This window comes from Balaenoptera acutorostrata, chromosome 5 (genome assembly GCF_949987535.1).
Source record: "Balaenoptera acutorostrata chromosome 5, mBalAcu1.1, whole genome shotgun sequence".
NCBI classification, from domain to species: domain Eukaryota; kingdom Metazoa; phylum Chordata; class Mammalia; order Artiodactyla; family Balaenopteridae; genus Balaenoptera; species Balaenoptera acutorostrata.
Genome location: NC_080068.1, coordinates 138,507,706 through 138,534,256, shown reverse-complemented (window position 1 = coordinate 138,534,256; position 26,551 = coordinate 138,507,706). Strand labels below are relative to the sequence as shown.

The following is a 26,551-nucleotide window of genomic DNA, read 5'->3' as shown; positions in this document are numbered from 1 at the left end:
AAATATTCCCACCTTGTATAATATAATGCCTGGCCCCTAGTAAATATTCATTAAATGTTTGCTAAAGGAAGGAGTAAATGGACAGATGCACAGGGGAGAAGCATAGATTAAAGAGGTCAATGAATTGGGTTGGTTCTTCCAAAGTGGATGTTCTCGTCTAAGGGCTACATACAGTCAGGTATATGACTTCATATCTCATTTTTATGCTTTCACAGGATGTTCAAGTGGAAAGAGAATTTGCTTAGCAAAATTAATTCAAATAATAAACAGATTTGAAAAGAACCCAATTTCAGCAAAATAAGTTTATATTATTATTTTTTGATTTTACAATTTATTTATCATTCTTTATGACACCTGTGAGAGTGAGTTAGCCATTTTATAGAAATTATTTTGGTGAATTCTGGCCCTGAATTTCACAGTGAGATTTTCATATAACTCATGACTGAATTAACTAGGGTTCAATTCACAGTTTTTAACTTACTTTGTTTAATAGATAAAATGTGTGAATTGGTTTATGTTAGAGACAAAGATTCCACCCTCCCTTCCATTCAGCAATTATTTTGTTTGTATCTTTTGGAAAATTCCTTTAATAAGCTAATTCCTGGTACAAGGTATGAAGTACAGGACCTCTAACAAATTATACTGAATGTTGACATAAATTGTATTGTAGGTGTGCTGTCAGTAGTGGTGATGGGTGTATCCTTTTCAGAGATTATAAGATTTCCTGCTTCTTAAAAGCACGAAGAGTAGAAATCCAAGTTGAGACTTGCCTGTACTTATATTGTGATGACTCTATGCTACGATTGAAATTAAAGCACATGATTCATTTATAGCCTGAGTTTTTGAAATGGAAATACCATAAGAATCATGATATTTCAGTTGTACATATTTATATTTATAACTTATATTTATAATTTTCCTGCATTGCTTCTGAATATTTCCTCTGGAGTTCACACCTTTTCCAAAAAAATCACAGTACAAGAAATTAAAGCTCTTAATTACTCTAGGTGTTTTGAAATTGCTCATTTACGAATGATTTTAGTTTGTTTAGGTTTAATATAACCTCAATCATCTGTTACAAAAGAGTACTTTCAGGCATTCCCTGATGGCTGATAAAAATGTATGTTACAGAAGGCTAAGTACTCTTCCCCAAATCTCTTTCAAGTCACAATTTAGGCTTAGTTAAGTAAAATAATTACAAGCAAGAGTAGACACATCCTACCATTCCAAAGATTCCAGTGATTCCCTTACTGGTGTGTACTATGAATCCTTCCTGGAGGTGACGGTGCTCACCGGGACTTCAGGTAAAGTTTAAAATGTCAGATTATTTTGTCATATACTTCAATCAAATTTTATTGATGAAATCATTCAAACATACAGAAAAATTAGAAAATAATATAACAAACGCAGGGTGCACAATTTGGACTTAACAGACGTTATTTAACAGATGTGGTGTTTCCTGGAGATCACAGTTTATTTCAAAGAAATACAACATTAAAGATCCCAACAAAGCTTCATTCCTGTAACCCTTCCCTCTCTTTCCTCTTCAAGGGTAACCACTCTTCTGGAGTTGGTTATATCCCTTTGTGTTTTTTGTTCTTTTATTACATATGGAATGGATTCATGAACGCTATGCAAAAGCATACTGTGTGCTTTTAAACTTTACATAAGTGGAATCATACGGTGTGTATCCTGCTGCAACTTGCTTTTTTTCACTGAGATGTTGATACATGCAAATTTGGTTCATACATTTTACCAGTTGTATCGCATTTTATAGGAATAAGCCAGTTTATCCATTCCTCTATGATGAATAGTTAGGTCGTTTCCACATTTTTGATGTTATAAACATTGCTGCAATGAGAGATCTTGTGCACGTCTCCTTTGAACACTTGTATGGGAATTTCTTTATGGTAGATTTCTGGAAGTGAAATTCATAACTCATAGGGCAAGTGCAACTTTACATTTTCTAGATATTTCTAAATTGCTCTCTAAAGTTGTGTAAATTTACACTCTCAGATCAATATTTAGGTTTCTTTTTCCCCATATCCTCACCAAATGTGGATGTTACCCATCTTAAATATTTGTCAACCTGAGAGGGGTAAAATGTTAGTTTTTCTTTCATTTCCCTGTGTAAATTAGCTGGTTAAGGTTTGTTACTAGGAGACCAGAAGGTACAACTACTTCTTTTATTTCCTTTAGGATCTCAAGCGTTACATTCATTATATTCCTAGGTTCAAGATGCAAAACCATGTTAGACCATGCATGGCCATATTGTTATTTACCTGTTTGTTTGTTTATAAATAATGTCATGGACACATCTGAACTCTCAAATCCTCTCCCTTTGCATCCCATAACCCTGAATTTTAAAGTGTTTATCATTTCCTTGCCATTTAGGAATTGTGTGTGTGTGTGTGTGTGTGTGTGTGTGTGTGTGTGTGTGTGTTTGCTTTTGCTTGTTTTTAAACTTCATGAAAAGAGTATCCTATTGAAGGGTTTGGAGACTTTATTTTACTTAACATTATGTAAGATTCAGCCGTGTTGTTATATGCAGCTATGTTGTTGTTTTTTTTCACACTCCATTGTGTGGATAAAACATAATTTAACAATTCTGCAGTCGAAGGGAATTTGGGTTGTTTGTAATTTTTGCTTTCTAGTTGTTCCTGTGGACCTCTCACAGTGTACGTGTCAGCCTTTCTCTTAGTTAAATTGCTATGGGGAGAATCAGTGGGTTGTAGGGTGAGCAAATTTCCAACTGTACTAATCTTGGAAGTTTTGGTAAGATTCACCTGTAAAACCATCTGTGTTGCTCTGTTAACATATTACAACTCTTCAGTTTCTTTAATCAAAATTATATTGCCGTTCAGGTGTTCTCTGTCTTCACAGGTTAGTTTTGTTAGGTTACCTTTCTATTAAAAATTTTTCCATTTCACCTAGGTTTTCAATTAAACTTGAATAAAGTTGCTGATAATGTTTACTTACTATCTTTTTCAAGTTCACTTGCATCATTAGCATTATGTCTCCATTATGACTCATAAAATTATGTGTGCATTCTCCCTTTTCATCCATCTGTGTTACCAGAGGCTAGCTTTTATTTTGTCACTTGTCAAAGATCCAACTTAGAGTTTATTGACTTCTGTATTTCATCTTCATCTTCCATTTCATACTTTTAATTATTTCCTTTCTTTACTTTCTTTGGGCTTATTGTTTGTTTCTAATTTCTTATGTTGGACATTTATTCTTTAATTTTTAATCTTTCTTCTCTTCTAATGTGAGTAGTTAAGGCTATACATTCCCCTCTTCGAAAGGCCTTAACTATTCTCCACAAATCTAGGTATAGTACTTTCATTTTTATTAATCTCTAAGGATTTTTAAATTGCTTACCATTTATTTTTTGACCAATAATTTTTTTTTTCATGTGGATTTTAATTTTCTTATTTCCACCTTCTAACTTGATTGTGTTGTGGTCAGAAAACATAATCTGTATGATATCTTTTCTCAGAAAAGTTGTGAGATTTGTATTAAGACCTAGTGTATGGTCAACTGTGATAACTGTTCCATGTGTATTTGAGAAGAATGTGTTTTTTTCTTCTGATTCTGTCTTGGATGAGACTATGTTGACCCCAGGAAGGCTTATGAGGCTGGATGAGAAGGTTTGTTCATGTCTAGGAATAAAACGTAGGGTAAGTTGTAATCAAACTGTAGATTGTACACTTCTGAGATTGATGAGGTAAACCTGGCCCAGATAAGGTGATCCTGGCACTTACTCAGATTGGTTTACATGCAGAATTGCTCCAGGATTATGTCAGGCTAGATCTGGAGAGTAGATATCATGCTAACAGAAAGCCAGAGGGACCTCACTCATCTCATTCATATCTTATGGTCTACAACTGGTAAACTTGAACTTCTGTCTGTACTGAAGAATGTAGCTGAGAACTTTGAGGTATATCTTGAGTGCATTTGCTTCCTTCTCTGTGCTTTAGGTATATAAACCTCATTTGATTTTCCTAAGTGGTGCTGGTCTTGCAGTCAAATTTATTACTACCATTTGTCAATAAAGTGATTGTGTACCTAGTGAGGTACACATTTTTATGTTTTCTGCCAAATGGGTTTTCTTCTCTGGAATAGTTTGATTAAATCCTTTCTGTGTTGGATTATCTTTTCTCATAGATTTGCAAATTTATATATTCTAGACTTTAAGTATTTCTCTTATTGGAAATATAAATATTAACTTTCAGATATGGCCTATTTCTATGTTTATGGTGATTTTTAATGTACAGAAAAATGTCAATTTAATGTGATAAATTTATAAATACTTAAATTCTTTTGGTATTTTTATAATTCTACATATGTTATCAAGGGAATTCTATGTGCTAGGTACTAGGTCTTGGGAAATTCCCTATCTCAGCAGTGCCAAAAAATAAATTGTTATGATGAAAAATAAAACAGGGTAACTACTATATATTACTGAGATAGCCTGATGATAATTATGAATTATTAAATACATTGGGAGTATAATTAAAGAGTTGGGAGTTTTTTCTCTTTTACTACTTTGGGTGACAGTTTGCTTAAGACATGAATTATGTGTTCTTTGAATATTTATAGATCTTTCCTATAATACTACCAGTATGCTTTTTGTCCATTTGTTATACATGATTTTTAAACTGCTGATTAATTTCTAACTATTGAAGCATTCAAAATTTCTGTTTATCCATGAATCATTTTACATGCATTAGTGGTGATTCTTTACAGAACTTTCCTTTTCTTCTCCTTTTCCTTCTCCCTGCCTTTCCTAAGTAAACCATACACACCCTTACGAAAGTATGCTATAATCCATTGCAATCATTATCTTTCCTGATGCTCAAATTACCAAATTTGGACTATAAGAGCTGCTTCAAGAAAGAGTCTCTTTCAACCAGCTCTATTCATTATTGAGCACACTCTTGATTTATGGAATTGCATTTCTCTCAACATGAGTAAGGTTGAAAATCTGGTCATATTTATGAAAGTCATTTGTATTTCCTTTTCTGTGAAGAATTTATTCATATGCTTTGCTCATTTTCTGTTGGATTGTCTTTTTTCTTATTTACTTGTATAAAACTATTAAATTTAAAGAGGCTAGATCTTTGATTGTAATATTAAATATATCATTCCCATTTTATTTTTTGAGTTTTGGGGGGGTTTTATTGCTACATGGATTTTAAAATTTGTATCCTCTTAACATTGTCATTTTGTTTAATGACTTCTGGAGTTTGTGTCAGTTAGATAAACCTTCTGCACTCCTAGATTCTAAAGGAATTCTATAACATGTTTTGTTATAGGACTTTTATGATTCTATTTTTACATTTATACCTGTGACCTATTAGGATTTTATTCCTCTTATATGGTGTGTAGAACTGGTGTGTAAAACATAAAATTTTATGTTTTTCTAAATGGTTATCCAGCTTCCCCCACATCATTATTGAATAGTCCATATTTTCCTCTGTAGTTTGAGATGACACTTTTATCATAAAGTCCTGAATGTATTTAGGTCAATACTGGGCTTTGTATTTTCTTCTATTACTCGGTTTTTAATGTACTGATGCCACAAATTTTAACTAATGAATAACTGTAGTATATTTTGATAACCTAGTATTCCCTTAATGCTCTTATTTTTCAGAATTAAAAACAGTATTCTTGTATAAGTGCAGAATCACTTAAAAACCAACAAACAAACTCTTGGCATTTTCCTCTGGATCATGTTCTATTTATAAATTAATTTAAGAAATTGACAGCTTTATGATATTAGTCTTCCTATCCAAGAACACGACATAGCTTTCCATGTGGTGAAGCTGATCTTTTTAAAATATAGGTTTTACAAATCTCTTATTAAGTTCATTCTTTGATTTCAAATTTATCATTGTTATTATAAATGGCATAACTGATTTCATTATTTCATTTAACTTCTTTGTAGATATATATATTTATTATCTACTGATTTTCTGTATTTATTTGTTTTTATTAATTACCTTATAAATTCTTTGATTCTGGTAGGAATTTTTTATTGTTATTGTTGAATGTTCTGTTTTTTACAGGTAATTAATCATAAAATAGTCAGCATTTTTGCCTCCTCTTTTTTATTTTTAAATACTTAAGTTCTTTTTCTTGTCTAATTGCAGTGGCTAGTACCTCATAGATAATATTAAATAATGGTAACAAAAATTTTCTTTGAGTTATTCTTGACATTAAGAGGAATGCTTCTCGTGTTCTCAGATACCAAAGAACTTGCACAAGGCAGTGCATCCCTTTCCAGCTGTGTTTTTTTCCAGTTCACCTCAGGTGAAAGTCTTAGTAATTGCAATACAACAGCCTGAAAGGGGCTATGACTGCTCTACTTGCTGTTAGTTATGGGGTCCTTACTGCCATTTGACAGATGAGTGAGTAAACTACACTATCACTTTCTTAGAGTTTACATTCTAGACTATATTCAATATCAACCATCTTAGTTCAGATTCTCTAGAAAAAGATCATGAGATGAGGAATCATATGCAAGTGATTTTCTAAAGAAATGCTTTCATGAAAACTTGTAAGGGAATACAGAAAGCAGGGCAAGGAGGGGGAAGAAGACAAGCAAACATACAACTTTCGTTATACAACTTTTCAGGTAACATTCCAGCCTGATTCTGCAGTAAGAACTTCTTGAGGGTAAACTATACCTTAGAGTTTTCCTCAACTCAAGGCAAGGATATTGGACTTTCATATAATCAGATCAGTGGGTCATTGGCTGACATCTCGTAAAGGATGTAAACTCCCAGGTATTTCCTGTTCTATGAACCTGGGAAATGACTCCATTAGTCCGTGGGCAGTCCTCTGAGAAGAGTCACAGCTATGGCTTTATAAAGTAAAATCACAAGCCAGGAGATGGGTACACAAAAATAGTGACATGAGGAAATTTGGATAGAACATCAATAATTGGCTACAATGGATAAAACTTTCTTATTCATTCAACAAATGTTAAAATAAGAGTGTTGGGCTTCCCTGGTGGTGCAGTGGTTGAGAATCCACCTCCCAATGCAGGGGACATGGGTTCAAGCCCTGGTCCGGGAAGATCCCACATGCCGTGGAGCAGCTAAGCCCGTGCGCTACAACTACTGAGGCTGTGCTCTAGAGCCCGCGAGCCACAGCTACTGAGCCCGCGTGCCACAGCTGCTGAAGCCCGCGTGCCTGGAACCTGTGCTCCGCAGCGGGAGAGGCCGCTGCAGTGGGAGGCCCGCATGCTGCAGTGGGGAGTGGCCCCCACTCGCTGTAACTGGAGAGGGCCTGCACGCAGCAATGAAGACCCAATGCAGCCATAAATAAATAAATAAATAAAATTAAAATAAAATAAGAGTGTTGATGTTGCCAACAATTGTGTATCAAATTTTCCTTGTAATTCTATCAAATTTGCTTCACTTATTTTGTGTCTATATTTCAGGTGCATAAATATGTTTTATTTGCACAGTGGCTTCATCCGTAATAATTTTTTATCTTAAAGTTGTTTTGTTTTAACTTCATGTGCTCTTTGTAAATAGAACCTAACTGAATGTTGATTTTTTAATAATTCAATCTAAATCTTTGTCTTTTAACTGGTGCTTTTACTCCATTTAAATTTATAGATATTATTCATATATTTGGATATATTTTATCATCTAATTTTGTGTGTTTTGTTTAGCTTGCCCTTACTTGGCCCTTTTTTCCCTCTTTCCTGATTGCAATCTGGAATAACTGAGGTTTTTCTATTTTCTTTTTCCTTTCTTTGGATTTGGGAGTCATGAATCACTTCTTTTTTTCTTTTCTCTTTCTTTTCCTTCCCTCATTTATTCCTTCCTTTCTTTCTTCCCTTTTTATAATTACTCTTAAATTATTCACATGAATACACAACTTTATATAATCTAATTGATTAATACCTCTACCTTCCTATGCTCAAATAAAAAGGCCTTAGTAATCTTACTTTAACCACTTCCCATTTTTATGTTATCTTATCCAAATCTAGCTATATTTTGTTAAATTTTATTTTATTTTTTGGTTTTATTTTTATCAAAGATAAGAAGACAGTTTGAAAATTCAAGTTATTCTATAAGGCTTATAACACAATCGGTGTTCCTGTTTTTATATCCCTTTCCATCCTTCCCCTACCCTTCTTGGTGCTCCCCAGACACAACACATTCTCCCAGAACCTGATTTTTCTCCTATTCTTTGTGTCCATGTCTCTAAATAATATGTGTGTCCTGTTAGGTTACAGTTATTGTTTTGTATGTTATATATCAACTTTCTGCTATGAAAGATGATGATTTGGCTCTTTGGCTATTCCTCTCTCCCCTTAATCCACCCCTTTTTTCCCCCAGTAGAGCTATAGAATAATATTGTTTATGTTTCTGGGAGTTAATAATTATCAAATACATATCCAGTACTTACTAGTCTGTAACACATTACGGGGTAGGCATTTCAAGATGCAGAAGTAAAAATTCAGTCCAAGATGAGAGCACTCACAATCTAACGAGGTAGAGAGAAAATTAATAAAACTAACTGAAAAAGAAATGATTATGTGTGATAGAAGTTAGTACAGCAGGTGAGAATGAAACATGTAGATATTAAGGAAATCAAATTTCAGGCAGAGGGAATAGCAATTGCAAATGCCCTAAGGCTGCAGCATGTCTATCTTGTAGGACTAGCAAGCTCTGAATGTTCAAGAAGAGTTACTAGCAAGAGACAAAATAAAAAAAAAAATGGGTTGGCAGTTCCTGTCTGTTCTCTTAGGCCAGGGTCAGCACACTTTCTGTAAAGAACTGATGGTAAGCATTTTCCAATGTGTGGTCCATTCAGTCTCTGTTGCAATTACTCATGTCTGCCGTTGTAGTGTGAAAGTAGCCAAACACAATATACAAATAAGTGGGCATGTCTATGCTTTAATAAAAAATTATTTACAAAGTCATCTGTCAAAGCTAGTGCAGTGACATGACCTTATCCTATTTGCAGTCAAGGTATTACTAGACCAAGGGTTGGCAAACTACACAGGAGCTAGGAATAATTTTTACATTTTTAAAGTGTTGTAAAACACAAATGCATACACATGCACTCACTCACACACACACACACACACACACACACAAAGAACACTGGGCAGAGACTATGTGTGGCCTTAAAGCCTAAATATTTACTACCTGGCCTTTTACAGAAAAGTTTGCCAACTCCTACACTAGACTCACAAAAATGAGTTGGATAATGTTTCTTCTTTTTCCATTCTCTTAAATAACTTTTCTAAGAAAGATTATTTAGTTCATAAAAATTTGGTAGGCCTTATCTGTAAATCAAATGAAGCTTAGTTTTGTTTTGTTTTGTTTTTTTGAGTCAAGGATATCCTTGATTACCACCTTAAATGGTTATTCAATTTTTTCTATCTGTTTAATTTTTCTATTTTTCAGTGCCATTTCAGTATCTGTTTTCCAAAAAGATGTTCACTTACTGTAGATTTTCACATCAAATGTATTTATCAAGTGTATGTTCAAATTTCTTGCCCATTTTCTACTGGGTTATCTGTCTTTTTCCTATTGATCTGTAGAAATGTATTATTTATTCTGGATATGGGACCTTTGCCAGGTGCTAATACCTTCTTCCACCTTATGGTTCACTTTTGATTATGTATTTTGATCATGTATTTTGTATCATGAATCTCTTGATCGTGTATTACGATGAACTGAAATTATTAATATTAATATATTCCAATGTACCTTTCTTTTTTTTTTTTTTTTTTTTTTTAAATTTTTTTTTTTTTTATAGCTACTTTATTTATTTATTTATTCACTTTTGGCTGTGTTGGGTCCTCGGTTCGTGCGAGGGCTTTCTCCAGTTGCGGCAAGTGGGGGCCACTCTTCATCGCGGCGCGGGGACCGCTCTTCATCGCGGTGCGCGGGCCTTTCACCATCGCGGCCCCTCCCGCTGCGGGGCACAGGCTCCAGACGCGCAGGCTCAGCAGTTGTGGCTCACGGGCCCAGCCGCTCCGCGGCATGTGGGATCCTCCCAGACCAGGGCCCGAACCCGTGTCCCCTGCATTAGCAGGCAGATTCTCAACCACTGCACCACCAGGGAAGCCCTGTACCTTTCTTTTATGGTTAGTACTTCGTGTGTCCCTTTTAAGAAATCCCCACTTATACCAAGTTGGGAAATACAATCTATGTTTTCTTGTAGATCAGCACTGTTCATTAGAAACAATGTGAACCACAAATTTGGACCACACATATAATTTAAATTTTTCAGTAGCCATATTAAAAATATAATGAAGCTGGAGAAATTAATAGGGATAACAAAATTATTAAGGAGATATTTTTTGTTCTTTAAAAAAAAAGAAGATTTCAAATTCTAGTGGATATTTTACACTTACAGCACATCCCCATTTGGAATAGGCACATTTCAAGGGCTGATAACCATATGTGCCTAAGGGCTATCATATGTGGCTCTCAATATGCCATATTAACCTAGTTTAGAAGTTTTAATGATATGCCATTTACATCTAACTCTACCACCCAAATGCAATTGTTTTCTCGTGTGTAGCATGAGGTAGCATACTTAACCAGGAAACTAAGTAGCTTATAGAATTGAAGGAAGACCTTCAGGATCCAGAGCCAATCTGGGTTCCTTAGGAATGAAAACAGGGCTTGATGATGTTGGGACTTTCTAAGTATCTCTCTTCTCTGCTTATTCTCTTTTATTTTGCAAGGATTTTCTCAATATGGCAGGGGACATGGCCTCCAGTTGTTCTAGGGTCACATCTTTACAACTTCTGACAGATGAAAAAAATAAATAAATCTAATTCTGTTTAGAAATATCCCAGCTCAGGCCACATTCCTACACCCTGCAGCTGGGGAGATGATTATATTTGGCCAGGTCATTCATTATATGCCCATAGTTATAATCATGGGACAGAAATTATTACCAGAAAAGGGAAGCTACCATGATATATCACATCTATTTCTTCCGTGAAATCCTTTTAGGGAGCGGGGGCTATTTCTTGTGCACTAAATTAATATTTGTAAATAACACTCGAATAGTTTCCCAATTTGACAGGAATGCTTAAAACAAGGCCTAAAGCAGGACGGAGGATATAAATGCATTTGCTTGGAACTAATTTTTATGGTACACACATATTTGAAGACCATACAATTTTTTTATTTATAAGTTTAGGACTGTTGATTTATAAGGTAACCCAGAAGGTAACTCAACATTTTCTTTATAAACTACATTTTCTGTAAATTTCTGGGTGACTGGGTGAGGTATACTGGTGTCTTCGGTAACTGTTTTGCAGCTTTGCAGAGGTTTTGAATGTGACTCTGTTTAATATAGATAGTACAATCCTTTTGACCATTGTTCTAACTTCAGTAACTTTTCTTCGTAAATAATTTTTAAAAATACTCCAAAGCAGGAGAATGTCATTTGATATTAAAAGAATATTTTTCCTCCTTTAGAATGTATCTAACTTCTGTCTGAATGCATTCTTACTCTCAATTTATGAGTTTAGTCATTTAGCACAAAATTTAAAATTGAACTGTGGCTCTGCGTTAGTTTGCGTTCTACTTTTAACTCATATTTCTTCAGGGCTAATCTGTTCCCCTTTTTGGGAAACAAAGGCCTCTCCTCTCTTCATTATGTGCATTAATCAAGAGAATTGTGTGATTGAAGGACCCGTAGGAGGAGAAAGAGGAATAGAAGAATCTTCCTTTAGCGTCTTTTTTTTTTTTCCTGTAGCTTTTTTTTTTTTTTTGGCATTTCAACAAGGTTGAATGAGGAAAACTACCCATCTTTATTTTTTGAAAGACACACAGCTGGGAAAAGTATTTATTTTGGCTTGATAAAAACCCTAACTTGGTATACTCAAAGCAAATTACGTAGGGTTTAGCTACAGAATACAAACAAGAAATGACGTAGACTCAGTTATCTGGATGATAGGGCACTGATGTATCATTTCCTCAGGTGCCAACCTAACAGAAAACAGTCTAACCTTCTCCATGCTACTTTCTAGTGGCTGTTTCGTTCTTGTGTCATCCTGACCCCCTCTCCATCCCCACCTCCACCTTGCACACACAAGTTTTCTGTCTGTTGTCTTTGCTCAGATGTTCAGAAGCATATTTAATCGCGTTTGCAAATGTAGCTTCAGGATAATGATAACATCTAATTCTTCTCACTGAATCCAAAACCACCTATGACCGCAGCCAAAAGTGATACCTAGGATTTCTTTTCTTTCGGTATTTGTTTTATGGACACTTGGTTAAGAAAGTTAATAGGGTTTTAAAGTGTTTGCCTTTCTTACTGTTTCAAATTAAACATTTTAAAAAAATTTTTATTGGAGTATAGTTGATTTACAATGTTGTGTTAGTTTCAGGTGTACAGCAAAGTGAATCAGGTATACATATACATATATCCACTTTTTTTAGATTCTTTTCCCATATAGGCCATTACACAGTATTGAGTAGAGTTCCCTGTGCTATACAGTAGGTCCTTATTAGCAAACTAAACATTTTAATCTTAGCTTATATTTCTAATTAATTCTAAGTTTATAATCATAATATAACAATAGTTGCTATACTTTAGAAAAAATTCCTACGTAATCTTAACACTTTCCTCAATTTTATTCTGTGTATCCCTTTTCAAGCCTTTGTTATATGCATGTTTTTATATCATTGTAAACTTTGCTTAATTTTGAAATTAGATTTTTGTGTGTGTGTAATTTGTTGGAACAACATGCAAATGAAGAGTGTATCTTTTACTTAGTTTAGGAGATCACCTAGCACTTATGAGAATCAGAAAATGACTCTTTTCTGGAGTCACTGTAATTTTTGAAGTAGTCACACTCAGATGGCAATTTTAAGTACTGGTGTTATTATGGGTAGTAAGAAATCATTTTTATCTTTTAATGTTAAGTAAAACCGACGGCAGCTATACAGAATCATTCTAGGTTTGTAAATATTAGATTTGACCGTGTTGCTAGGAAACCCAAAAATAAAAAGAAATTTAAATAAGCAGGAAGCATCACAAAATCTACATTCTGTTGTTATAAACAGTGCAGCTTTGAGATCTGTTCTGTGATCAAAAGGTTGGTATAAACTATTTTATTTGTACGTTCAAGAAAAGAAACTCCTTTCAACACAGTGATCATTTCCTGTTTCATTTTTCCTTTTCTTTTCGAGTGAAGAGCTTTTGTCCCTCACTAGGAGTTGCTTGAAATCTCTGGGAAGGTCTGTTCCGAATTTACTACTTCTGGATTGGTTAAGATCCCTGTTAAGAGTGTGCTTTGTTCTCTGAAAGCTTTGGTCAGTTGAGCAACTTGCTGCTCGTGGTAAAAAAAAAAAAAAAAAAAAAAAAAGAGCTGAGTAATGCTGGAGCCTTTTCATGTGGCTGATGCAAACCTGGAGAATTTGCATCATCATGTAGCTGGAGTAAGTTGGTGTGACAGGCAGAAGCTTAAATACCAGCCCATGAGGAAGTTGAGCTGGGCTGTAATGATAGGGCGGCAGCCGCTGCCGCAGCAGCAGAGGTGGTCCGGGAGGTGAGAGGAACCAGAACACCATGAACGAACACACAGGTGTTCCTGGGAGTAATTAGATTGCGGAAGGCGAGAATACACCTGAAGAGTTTTTACCTGGGAGCACACTAGCGCTGAGAAAGGATCTGAACGCAAAGAGGAAGAGATCAGATCGGTCAGTCACCCCCAAGAGACACCAAAGTTGAAAGTTTGGAGGTTTTATTCTTTTAATTTTTTTTTTTTCTTTTGCTCTGTCTCCTTTTTTTCCCCTGCGGGTCACTACCATGGTCAGAAAGCCTGCGGCATCCACCATCTCCAATGGGGGTTACCTGCAGGGCAGTGTTAAGGCGAGGCTGTCTTTCCCGGGGGGCAAGGAGCCACCTGGGCAGGAGAAAGTTGTGCTGAAGAGGAAAATCAGCCTGTTGAGAGGGGTCTCCATCATCATCGGCACCATCATCGGAGCAGGAATCTTCATCTCTCCTAAGGGCGTGCTCCAGAACACGGGCAGCGTGGGCTTGTCCCTGGTGGTCTGGACCGTCTGCGGGGTCCTGTCGCTGTTCGGTGAGTGTTGCTGCTTCTCTGGGGGGGTGTCTGTGGGGCTGGGTGCCGTGCTCTCTGGGAGGACACAGGGTGATTTCTAAGGAGGGAATGAATGGCCAAGGCTCCCCCAGATTTTCTGATCTGGGGGGAGGTATGCGAACTCTCCACGCACGCTCTCCACTGTTGGCAGAATCCTGAATTCCCTGAAATTGCGACCTGTGGGCTGTGCTCGCTTTTTCCTGACTAAGGTAGATAATTTTCTGATTTTTCCCTGTGGCAGTGAACGTCAAGGCTCGCTTTGATGACCCAGTAAAATACAGGCAAGCTTTCTGTACCGGGCATTCGTGCTCAGTTACCTGTGTTTGGGGCATCTTGGCAGCTGGAGCACTGAATGAAACACCTGTGAAGTGAAAGCCGGTGTGGCCTGTTTAGACACAGAACTGAGTGTCAGCAGAAGTTTTACTGACTTTTTATTGGCAAAACAAATGGGTGGCAGTCTTTTCCTTTTTAATGTTTTAACTTCATGCGCTTGTCAGTTCCCAGTATTCTTTCAAAAGTCCTTATTGTGGAAAGAAGTGTGATGGCATATAACTCAATTCCTTTTGTAAATGAGACTATTGCAAGGGTCTGAGCATATTTCACCTTTTTTTCGACTTTTCATCTCTCCCCAGTACCCATAAACCTTTGCAATATAAGTTGTAAAATCGGAATTGGGTGTTAGTTTGCTGTGTTTGCCCAGCTCTGTTTTCTTCATTTCTAGTTCACTTGGTCTTCAGAGACACAGGTCATTGGTCCACCTGTCTGCTGAGTTAGTCTAAACAGAACTGGTAGAAGAAGTATGATTATTAATTTTTCTTCAAAATCTAGATCTCTTGTATTGACTTGATAATTAATAGTAAAGAGGTAATAAATGTCCCCTCATGAGGTGGGCACATTACTAGAAAGCTACCTGGGTTAGTTGTGAAGGTGACAAAAACTGGTGAATGGTCAAGAAAATTAAATTTTATTTATGTTATGGGAAAAATGTCTAAGACATATTTGCTCTTCTCTGGCAAACATTGTATTCTGATTTCAAAAGATACTGTTCTTTAAAGGTACTAACTCTTAGTCCAAACTCTAGGACCAAGTACTAACTCTTGGTCTTACACGGACCAATCTATTTATTCTTAAGGCCTTGCAGTGTTTTCAGCATTGGTTTGAGCATTCATCTAGGGAACTCAAACTTCCGTTATTAGGAAGAAGGTATTTTAAATAAAACTTGTTAAAACAAAAGCTGTATAGAAAGACCTACAGAAGAATTCTTTTTGGGTTATTTTAGCTTACAAAGAGTTCGTGGTATTCATATGGTGTGGCATGTACGTTTATAGATGAACAAAGGGAAACTTAGCTGTTGATCTTTCTAAATGACTGTGCCTCCTCAGCCTTTAATCTTCTCCAACACATGGTATATTCAGAACAAATCAGTGTCTGATAGGAGAAACCATAACCAGTTTCCTGGATTTTGCAGACTGTGTGCATGCAGCTCCCACTATGTGATTCCATTTTTGCACGCAATAAAAGGTTATTCAGATATAATAAAATGGATGGCTCTGAGCATTAACTAGTTAAAGTGATGAAAGTCATGTTGACCTGTACTAAGAAAATATGCTTCTGCGTAAGTATATCATTTCAAGAAGTTCAGGGAAAAAAAAAAAAAAAGCTAAAGGGACTAGCTAAGTTTATACCTGAGTTGGTATTCTTTGATTACTAACTGCAGGGAGAGTACTCCTGTACTAACCTACTTATCTATATTTGCATTGCATTTATCACTTAAGTTACTAGGAACTTTTGATAGGAGTGCCTTCTTAACAGGAAGCAAAGCAAAATATCAGGAAAAAAATCCTTTGTCTTAGAACTCTAGAACTCTGGGACTAAGAGTAAAGAATCTGTATATTGGATTTACAGTTTTTTTTTAAAGCCAGGGTCAATACATGGATTCTTACAACCTATTTTGAACTTTTTTCATCTGGGTAAAATGGTTATGGAGCTTGAGACCTTTAAATGAAAATTTCATTTCTCCAGAACTCAATTTAAACCTGGGGCAACTATCCTGGAGTTTCAGCAAAGCATACAAAGGTCTAGGTATTGATTCTTGGGGGATAAATTCTGAGGTACTTAAGACACTTTCCAATAACATTTTATATTGGCTGCTTTTTTGTACAGCCTACCAACATGGTGACTGGTTTCCAACAGAGAGTGAATTGCAACTAGTTACAATTAGTTATAAACAGACAGGCTGTATCAGTGATCCCCAAATATCAATGTGTAGACTAGTTACTTTAAAATTAATCTGTGTGAATTTTAAAATAATAGATTTTCTTGGATGCCTCTATTGGAGAGTCTGGCTTCTCTTGGTTAGAGAGTAGGTCTGGGGTATAGCCTTAGCATTTGTTTTTTGTTTGTTTTTAAATAAAAAATTCTCCCCAGGTGACTCTGATAGAGTACTAGGTTCAGGAATACAATAAGTGATACAGGAATACAATAACTGACACTAAGATTTTGCTGAATATCCAAATTACATTCATGTTGGACAGTTCTACCTGAAGCTTTACTCATTAGTAATAATTTCCCACACTTTGAGTCCCCAGAGCAGGCCAGGCAGAAATTATGTCTTACATTTGAGTACTTAGCAGTATGGATAGAACTTTTCACATAATGTCAAAATATATTTTTCATTTTCTTGGAAATTAATTGCTCACGTTAGTAGGTATAGCTGTATTTCATGAGGTGCTTTCTGTGTGTCAGGCCCAGCACTGTCCTTGGCACCCATTTTATATTTAAACACACAAACTCCTTGTGATGTGAGAATTAAGATCTTTATTTTACAGAGGATGAAGCTGAGGTTTGGGGAGATTATATAACTTGCTCAACTCTGTGTGAAGTTTATTGCTAAATGTTAAAATTTGGTCTATAGTTAATTTTACCTAATGTATGTAAATATGTCATAGCACCTCTTTTTTAAAAGTATGTGTTATTTCAGCCATACATAGTGTGTACTTTGAAGACATGCAAGAAAAACTTTCCTAAAAACAGAATATCTGTGTCAAAATTCATTTTGTTGACAAACAAAACATATCCTACAAATTAAATGAAGCCTTCCAAAGCCTTGAGTCCATACTTCTCTGGAGAACAGATGAATCTTACTTATTTTGATATGCCACAGAAATATCATTTATTTAAAGGATTCTCAATATAATAAGGTCAATTTGTAATAATTCCTTGTCTTGATGTGAAGTTCTTTGAAAAATAGGTTAGTGATATTGGCATCCATCTACTCTTTTTCTCTTGTTGTCAGGTTTGAGATTCAAAATTCTTAATAATATGATATTGTTTTAGAAGTTTGTCCTTACTATTTCAAGTAAAATTACATTGTTTGAATAGAATGAACTAGATCTCAAATGTGAGGAAGTTACAAGAGGAATCTGGAGGCTCTTAGGAATTCGAGGACTGTTATTAATTTTGAAAAAGGATGTCATTCAGATCAAAGGATGTAGTAACATCTCACACAACAGAAACATTGTTGTATCCATTCTACTGCTGGATGACTTGGTAATATTTTAACTTTTCACCTTTTTATTATAAATATTTCACAGGAGCCTTGTCCTATGCTGAACTGGGAACAACTATAAGGAAATCTGGTGGTCATTACACATACATTCTGGAAGTCTTTGGCCCATTACCAGCTTTTGTGCGAGTCTGGGTAGAACTGCTCATTATACGGTAAGAATCTACACACAAAAAAATTAAGGAAAAATAAACCTATTCATTATACCATTTTTTAATCACCTTGATTATTTTTAAGTAGTTAGAAATATACATGTCATGTGATTATGTGGTAAACATGTCTACTTCAGGACATAAAATCTGTGATGGAATACCTTTCTCAGTTAATGTGTTTAATGCAATTTTGCCACTGGCGGTAGTTTGCCAACCCTGCCAAACTTTTAAAGCATCTGCTTTTTGTTAATATTCAGTTATTCTCCATGACATTTTCAGGACAGATGCTGACTTGAAAAGGATATGAAGCATCAAAATCTACCTTGATAAATCAGACCTTTTGTTTGATTGTAAATCATAATTAGACAAAATTAAATGTTATGTTATAGGAACTTGTGTTTTTCTTCTTGTAGATTACACCATTAAGCCATCTTAGTTTACTCAGTTTTTGTGACTAGGTAACTTCTGTTCCTAACAATTTAGTATGTCACCAAGTTTGGTTTTTTTTTTTTTGGCTGCATTGGGTCTTCATTGCTGCATGCGGGCTTTCTCTAGTTGTGGCGAGCGGGGGCTACTCATCATTACGGTGCGTGGGCTGCTCATTGCAGTGGCTTCTCTTGTTGTGGAGCACGAGATCTAGGCATGCGGGCTTCAGTAGTTGTGGCACGTGGGCTCAGTAGTTGTGGCATGCGGGCTCTAGAGTGCAGGCTCAGTAGTTATGGAGCATGGGCTTAGTTGCTCCGCAGCATGTAGGATCTTCCCGGACCAGGGCTTGAACCCATGTCCCCTGCATTGGCAGGCGGATTCTTAACCATTGCACCACCAGGGAAGCCCGTTACCAAGTTTTATACTCTATAAAAGAACAAAACTTCACTGTCACAGATGACTCATGTCCTCATCTTAAACAAATCAGTGAACTACAGTTGCGAAAAGCTTTTTTGAGTTTATTGTTGTAAGAATACGTTCCTCTTCCTGATTGCCCTGGTTTAAAATCAAACCAAATAATGCTAAGTCACTCTGAACAGCAAATTTCCTCCAACTTTGTGGGAAACTTATGATGTCACCTGAGAAGTTTAAAAGTATCCTGAAGGCAAACGGCATCCATGAAACGTGGCTAGCACATTCTGATTGCAGAGTTTAACATAAATCAGTAGAGAAACTTGCTCTTACTGTAAACTTATCAAACTTACACAGCTGAGAGCTCCTGTGAGCTTTTATCCTGTCATGTGGGGCTAAGTGGCAAATGCAGAGCTAATAAGTATTGACTTAACACTAATCTTGGTTTTTATAGTTCTAGGAGTCTCTTTTTTATCAAAGAGCTTAGAGTAGTATTTACTTCTTTGTTAAATCTGTTCTCATTTTAGACAATTCTGCATTATTTAAAATTTATTATAATGAAATAATGATAAAGAGGTATTTTGTTCCTTTTCTAAACTCTGGGATTTGCCCGGGATGTGCCTTCCACTCTTTTCTGATAATCTGAATATTACTCTTCAAAGGTCAACTTAAATTCTATCATTTCCACAGTTAATTTCCTGTTCACCCTAGTTTATAGTATGTCTTTCCTCTCTTAATTTTTCTGAAAAAAATGCAGTCTCTTCTTCTCATTTGACATTGAGTCATATAACCTTACTTAATATTTTAGGAATCCATGCTCTGTTTCCCTGTTAAAACTGCAAGTATTTCAAGCATATAAGACCAGGTCTCTCACCTTTTTGTAACCCTTATACTACTTACTTCAGTGCCCTGATTATCAGATATTAAATTGTTTTTGAACAAGTAACTGAAAGATTAAGGTTATAATAGTTTGAATACAACATACTCAGCATTCAGATGACTACACTACTTATTTAGAGTGCTGGCCTGTCAGGACAGTAGGCTTTTGGAGCCTGATGTAGCTGGACTTGAGTCCTGCTTTAGTCATGTATTGGCTGATTGTATTGGCAGTATGATGAGCATGATTATTCCATTTGCAGTAGTAGCACCAATACAGTTGCATATGCATTCACTTTTTCATTCCACAAACTGCTACTGAATGGTGAATGGCAAGTTAAAGAGACCTGAAGTGGCATGAGCCATGGTTCCTATTCTCAAGCAGCTCATAATCAAATGTTACTTTAATCACAGGAGAGCTACTTTGTGGGGTGTGTGTGTGTGTGTGTGTGTGTGTGTGTGTGTTTACAGAAGAAATTACCTAGATATATTCTAGAAGCTTTTTTAATGGGTTCCTATATTTCTTTGTAATAATGGACTCACGTGACTCAACTGGTTTCTCAGATAGGCAGAGTAATGAATGGCTTGAGGGGTGACAAGATACCTAGGTAGTTTAACATTTCTCTTCCATTGAAAACACCCATGGTACCTAAAAACTTACTATTAAAATTGTACATCAGATTAAGTCACTCTTGTCAGAATTAGTCTGTAAAAACAAATCTTAAGGAAAAAGAATCACACATCAGGGGTCATTTGATTGAATTCACACATTCACTATATATTCAATATTCATTGGGTTTCTACTGTATGACAGACACTATACTATACACTGAAGATGAAATAATGATTAAGATGGACACAGCCTTGTACTCATGGATCTCAGGGTCAAATGAGGGAAATAGTTATGAATCAAGACATCACATAAGAGAATATTAAGTTACTACTGTGATACACACTGTGAAAGAGAAGCCATGAGATTCCGGAAGAGAATATACTCCGGGAGATCTAACCCAATCAGAGGACTGGAGAAGCTTCCTTGGGCAAAAGACTGAACTAAGACCTGAGATACACGAAACCGTCAGTGAGTTGCAGGGGCCTCAGGCAAAGGGTATTCATATCCTTGTGTGGGAAGAAGCACACTGAAGAGGAAGGAAAAGCTTAGAGCAGATAGAGCCTTGAATTGAAGAGTTTTTGCATATCCTGAGCATGTTTTGAAAGCACTAAGATGTCATGATCAGATTTTAATTTATACGTCAAAAATTTATAAATGATAGCGACCGAGAAAAATAATCTTGTTGGGGTGAGGAGGAGGTTCTCTTGGAAAAGAAAAAAAAAATCAAGAAATCTGTCGTGCTAGTACTGGCAGGTCAAGGTTGGAACACATAATGGTGGTTGGTTTTCTGACAGTTAGGAGTTGGACATGGGTGTTGTATGACCATGAGAAGGAAGATAAGCTGAAAGGGAAGACAGGCAGGACAAAGTAGGTAATATCATGGACTTGCCTGTGTATCTAACAGATATGCATTCATATATAGATATATTTAAACTGAAAAGGCATCTGTAATTTTTGCATTGAAATAGTTGAAAAATTAAGATAGAATGGTTTGTTACCTATTTCACTATATACCTGAAGTTATTGCATTTTCTTATTTCATGCATGTTTTCTCCATTTGTAAAATTACAAGAGTACTTTTATTTTTCAACGTATACTTTGCATCTAAATATTTCTGTGGAATTAAGAATAATCACTTGGGTCTTCAAGTTTTGGTCTGTATGGAAAACCAAGACTAATACGATATCAAGCACATAAGCATATATTTGCAATGAACACTTATTAGTACTAATTTTTTTAAGGTGAGTTTTGTGTTCCTTTTCTGACCATGCCCCAACCCATTAGACCTGCACTGTTAATGCATTCATACTGTGCTGGAGTTTAATTGTTGACTTACTGAGAAAGAAGATTGCTTCTTGTGAGGCCCACCTCTGTCAGGATCTCAAGTAATAAACTAAATTTTTAAGAAAAAGTCAAATATGGGAAGGCAGGGGCAAAACTGACAGTACCCAGCCTTGTACCCAAGGAGATGTGAAGTTTAAAAAGTAGCCACCAAAATTGTAGACAATATTTCATTTGGAATGTCTATGACAACCTAATCAAATATGGAGTTCTGAAAATCACAGACTTCCCTATTTAATATGTTCCATATGCTGAATAATATCACCTCAAGGTAGAAAAAGTTTAGTGAAGATGCTATTTTTTTTTTTTCTGTAGTTAACCTAAATATTTTTTTTTTTCTAGCCCTGCAGCCACTGCTGTGATATCTCTGGCCTTTGGACGGTACCTTCTGGAACCATTTTTCATTCAGTGTGAAATTCCTGAACTTGCAGTCAAGCTCATTACAGCTGTGGGCATAAGTGAGTATCATAGGTGTAAATATGAAAAAGAAAAAAAAATCCCTACAAAAGTCATTGGAGACAAAGTTTCTTGAGACTTTTTATGTGGTGGGACTGCTCCCCACATAGTGTTCTTCTTGCTTACAGTTCATTGCCAAGTTTGTGTTGGAAAACAAAGAAAAGAATAAGGAGTTGGAGTGATGCCTGATATGACATTACATGCCCGTTTTGCACTGGGTCAGTAGCTATGACGGCTAAGTTTTTAAAATAGGCAAACAAAACCACTTTGTTAGTAAAATAGTAACTGGATTGTACCTAAAAAGAGAATTTTACAAATGAAAACCCAAGTTTTAAATGGATTCTGTATTAGAAAATATCCTTCCTCACCGATAACATGTTGAATTTTAACGCACTTAGCCTCATGGAATGGTGTTTGTGTGTTGGGTGTGTGTAGTGTTCGTGCATTTTCTAGTGTTAGCAGCTGTCACTCTCAGTGTTAGGATTTTAGCTGTCCATCGATGGTCACAAGAGTCTTCTTCCAGTATTTGATTATTAGTAGTGTTTCTCAACTAGGAGTCTTCTTTATTGTCTCTAAATTAGGAAGTTGTTCATTTTCACCAATGGGCACAGATATTAGAACTTTTTTTAAAAAAGGAAATTAAAAAAGAGGAACATGGCCAACATGATATAAGTGATATGAAGCCCAATATGACTCTAACTTCCTGTTATAAGAGTCGACATTCCAAACTCTTAAATATGATGGGAGATGATCGCTTACTTGTAGATACTAACTGAATCACTGTTTTCAGAATCAATATGATCCCACTTGATTAAGTTTGACCTACTTGGCGATAGAGAGCTCCCCAGGAATAATTGAACTACATACCCATGAAAGAATTTGTAGTTATACATGGCTGAAGTATTTCAATAGAACAACGAAGAGAGAGGTGAACATCTGACAGTAGAGGGGTGAGTGGTTAGTTAGCAGGAAAGAGTTAGGAATTGCACATAGAATATCTCTAGTGCTGGGTACATGTATTTCTGAACTTAAGTAGGTTCATCCTGGATTCTCCCCCTTAATTCATGGAACATACACAAATAATTGTTCGGTGAAATCTTTGAAGGGAGACAAAGAAAGATACTCAAATTAGACATTTTTGAGTTCTGGAAAGGTAATGGTGTTCTTGATTCATCTTGTCCTTGATACATACTACAGATGTGACACTTGGGGATACATCACTTCAACTTTCTGCACCTCAGTGTCCTTACCTTTAAATCGTGCCCAGTCTCATCAGGTGTCTTGTGAAGATTAAACGATAGTAAAAGAGACAATGTATATAAAGTGTTTTGGAGAATGCCAGAAATTTTTTAAGAATGAAGTTACAAATGGTAGCTGTTTACACTCTTGTGGGAAAACATCTCCTCAAATTCCATGAGACCAGGGGCTTACTCACTGCTGGGTTTCCAGCCCTTCCCATAGCACCTAGCATGTTGTTTGTGCTCAGTAAATATTTACTGACAACTGATTTTTACGAGAAGAGGTCTAAGAATTTTTCTCTGGTAGAGAAGCCAATAGAATGCCTGTGTGTTAAACTTGGAGGATTACACATCTTTAGGTCTCTCAGGCAGCAGGAAGATGGAGGTAAATAGTTTGCTCCGATCTAACACCATGAATTTTTGAATTTTTGAATTTTTGAATCATCTTAGCATAGTGGTGATAACTCAGGCTCTGGAGGCAAACTGCCTGGAATTGAAAGTTAGTGTCATAATTTCTTAGTTATGTGATTTAGGGCTAGATATTAAACCTCTTTAAGCATCGGTTTTATTTATTGGTAAAATACCTGTGAAAAGATGATTTGTCTTGAATGGCTGTGGAAGGATGAAATTAGTCAGATTTTTAAGACAGCAGAGTGCCTTAACCAACCACTTTAGAAATGAGAGTGGGGTGGTAGGGGGGCATTACTAAATACTAATTCACCCCCTCCCCTTTTAAAAGTACTCTACTTCGTTTCTGTCAAATTAATAAAAATGAAAAGTTTTGGCTTACCCCAAATCTTGTCCATTCTGGTAAACATATCAGGCACATGGAAGTTGAACGGGGAAATCTTATATATTCACATTTGTCTTCTCTCCTCTAGCCCAATACTGACATTACTCCCTTTAACTTCTATGGAACTCCATGAATTTTCACTCTCCTTGTAGCTTCAATAAACATTGAAGTATGTTCAATATTTGAAATGATATTTAGTTTTTTGGTTCTGCTCTCCTGAAACTAGACCCTGTTTAAGTATACACTCGAATGGCAGAATATTATAATAAAAATACTTTCCTTAAAATGTGGGATCTAGTCCCAGATGCATCCGTAACAACCTCTCTCTCCGTCTCAATTTTCTTACTAGTTTAGTTTACGTAGGTGAGTAAAGAGCCCCACCTTCTTCCCATAACCTGTGGGAGTAATTGGGGGAAGCAAACAAAGTAACACTAATGATTGCGACGTGAGAAAAAGAAATAGCCATTTCTACAAATGCAGTACTGTACTTTCTTTTCTAAAACTGTACTTTCCTGGCATCATTAAATTACATGAAAGAAACTCTAGGCCCAGTTCTGTGCTAGCTTCTCAAACATTGTACATGGAGTGGCTCTTTATAAACCTGAAATTGGGCTATCCCTACTCCTTTTCTACCGTAACTAGATACCATGACAACCAATTCTTAGGTAAATACATGTCGTATTGAAATATATAAGGACTGCAGAACAGCAACTATACCCTTCAGGAAGATGAGAAATAAAATGTGAAATCAAAGTGTGCTGAAATCCCAGCCAAGATAAACATGAACCTTAGCAGAAAGGAAGAGTTACCGGGAGTTTGGAAGAGCTAGGTGTATTAGTGAGATCGAATGTGTCTTTTGAGCTACTTCCTCATTGTTATCTGTGAACGACTGGTAAAAGTGTGGACTCTGGGGTCAGCTTACTTGGCTTCAATCCTATCTTTACACCTTACCTTCGTGAACACGGGCAAGTTAAGTAATATCTGGATTCTCAGCTGCTGATCAGAAAAATAACACCAGTGATGGTAACCACGTCATAGAGATAGGATTAAATAACATTATCCATGTAAGGTCCTTGCACAATGTCTGTCATATAACAACAGTATATATTTATTTAAGGCTTACCATTTTTATTCCCAATAGTGAGATCCTAGATATAGTCTCTCTGCTTTATAAAGGTTGTTTATTGCTAAAAACCTATCTGAAATTAATGTATCCAGGAAACGAATGCAAACAAAGAGATAGAGGCGACCCGGGCAGCTGCTACAAAGAACAGTGGAACAATTCACTTTAGCTCACCATGTCGCATCCATATGGTGTCCGTATATTTTACCAGTTTAGCACAGAGCAGTCAGAAGCCAGAAGCCAGGGAGGACCTGAACCTGGGAGATAACCCAATATATCCAGGCTCAGTAATCTCACTCTGCAAAACAAAAGACAGACTTGAATTACAGAAGTGCAGAAAGAAATACTTGCCAGTCCTTAAATCATGGTACCAGTATTTAACACTCCTCGTTGCTGTTGCTGCATTTCATTTCTTAGGAAACGGCATCATTAATAAATAAATAAATACTATATGTCCCTCTGTTTTCATTTTGGTAACATTTAAGGTAAGCAATAATAATAATAATAATAATAATAATAATAATAAGCCCAAGTTGATACAAGTAATTCTTAATGCATGAAATTAGCAATCATTATTCAAAGGAAGTAAAGCTAGGCTGAAAGCTTGCTCAGATTTCTTTGATGATTACAATGTGGAAAGATAGTGTATAAAAACCACAGTATTGTAGATGTTGTTTCAGAAAGTCTGAAAACTTGCGTTTAGTGAATCCCAAATCCCTTTTCAGTATTGTTGGATAAGCAATATACGTAGACTTAAATTTCTCTGTAAAGACACATGATGAAACAGCAGTTCTAGCCACTGGAGGACCTTCACAGTGCTTCTGTACTGGCTACCTTGTTACTTGTTAAGCTGTATCCCTTCAGGGTCATAGAGGTACATCTCAGCTGGAATTTGGCATAAGGAGTAATGAGGGCAATGTCTGGATGCTCAGATAAAGCAGGGTTTTGAGAAAACTTTGAGAGAAATCAGGCTTAACCAGAATTTTTATTTCAGCTGTCTGAGAGGAAAGCAAGGTGAGATTATCCAGTCATAATATTTGTTTGATTTTGTCTTCCATTTTTCTAAGAAAACTTTACAAAATATAAAATTCCCAAAACTCATTTTTTTTTCTGTTTCAATAGACATTGAATGTAATGCCTACGCTCTTTATGAACGTAACAAACCTTCTTTCCTCTTCCCAAATATATAGAGGTTCTAAATATGAGAATGCCTCTCTCTTTTCCCTCCCCCTTCCTCCCTCCCTCCCTTTCTTCTTTTTCTTCCTTCCTATCCTCCTTCCCTCTATTCCTTTTTCTCCTTCCTCATTTTTCTCCCCTCCTCTCTTTACAACAGCTCTTTTCTATTGTGGAGTACCCTCAAAAATAGTGTTTGGGGTTTTAGGAGCTCTAGTTAAAAGAAAACAGTGCTCTTTTGTTGTTGGTGGGAACATGCACCCAATTATTTTCAGAT

The 26,551-nt window shown here is 36.1% G+C and overlaps 1 protein-coding gene across 1 annotated transcript in view; it reads left to right on the top strand.

Moving 5' to 3' along the window:
• Window positions 1-13,452: 13,452 nt before the first annotated feature.
• SLC7A11 (solute carrier family 7 member 11) overlaps window positions 13,453-26,551 on the top strand; it is an 87,962-nt gene continuing 74,863 nt past the window's right edge. The window contains exons 1-3 of the mRNA XM_007172361.2: window positions 13,453-14,089; window positions 17,701-17,827; window positions 21,834-21,949. Coding sequence (XP_007172423.1) covers window positions 13,813-14,089; window positions 17,701-17,827; window positions 21,834-21,949 — 520 coding nt within the window. The 5' untranslated portion in view covers window positions 13,453-13,812. The remainder of the gene's footprint in view (window positions 14,090-17,700; window positions 17,828-21,833; window positions 21,950-26,551) is intronic.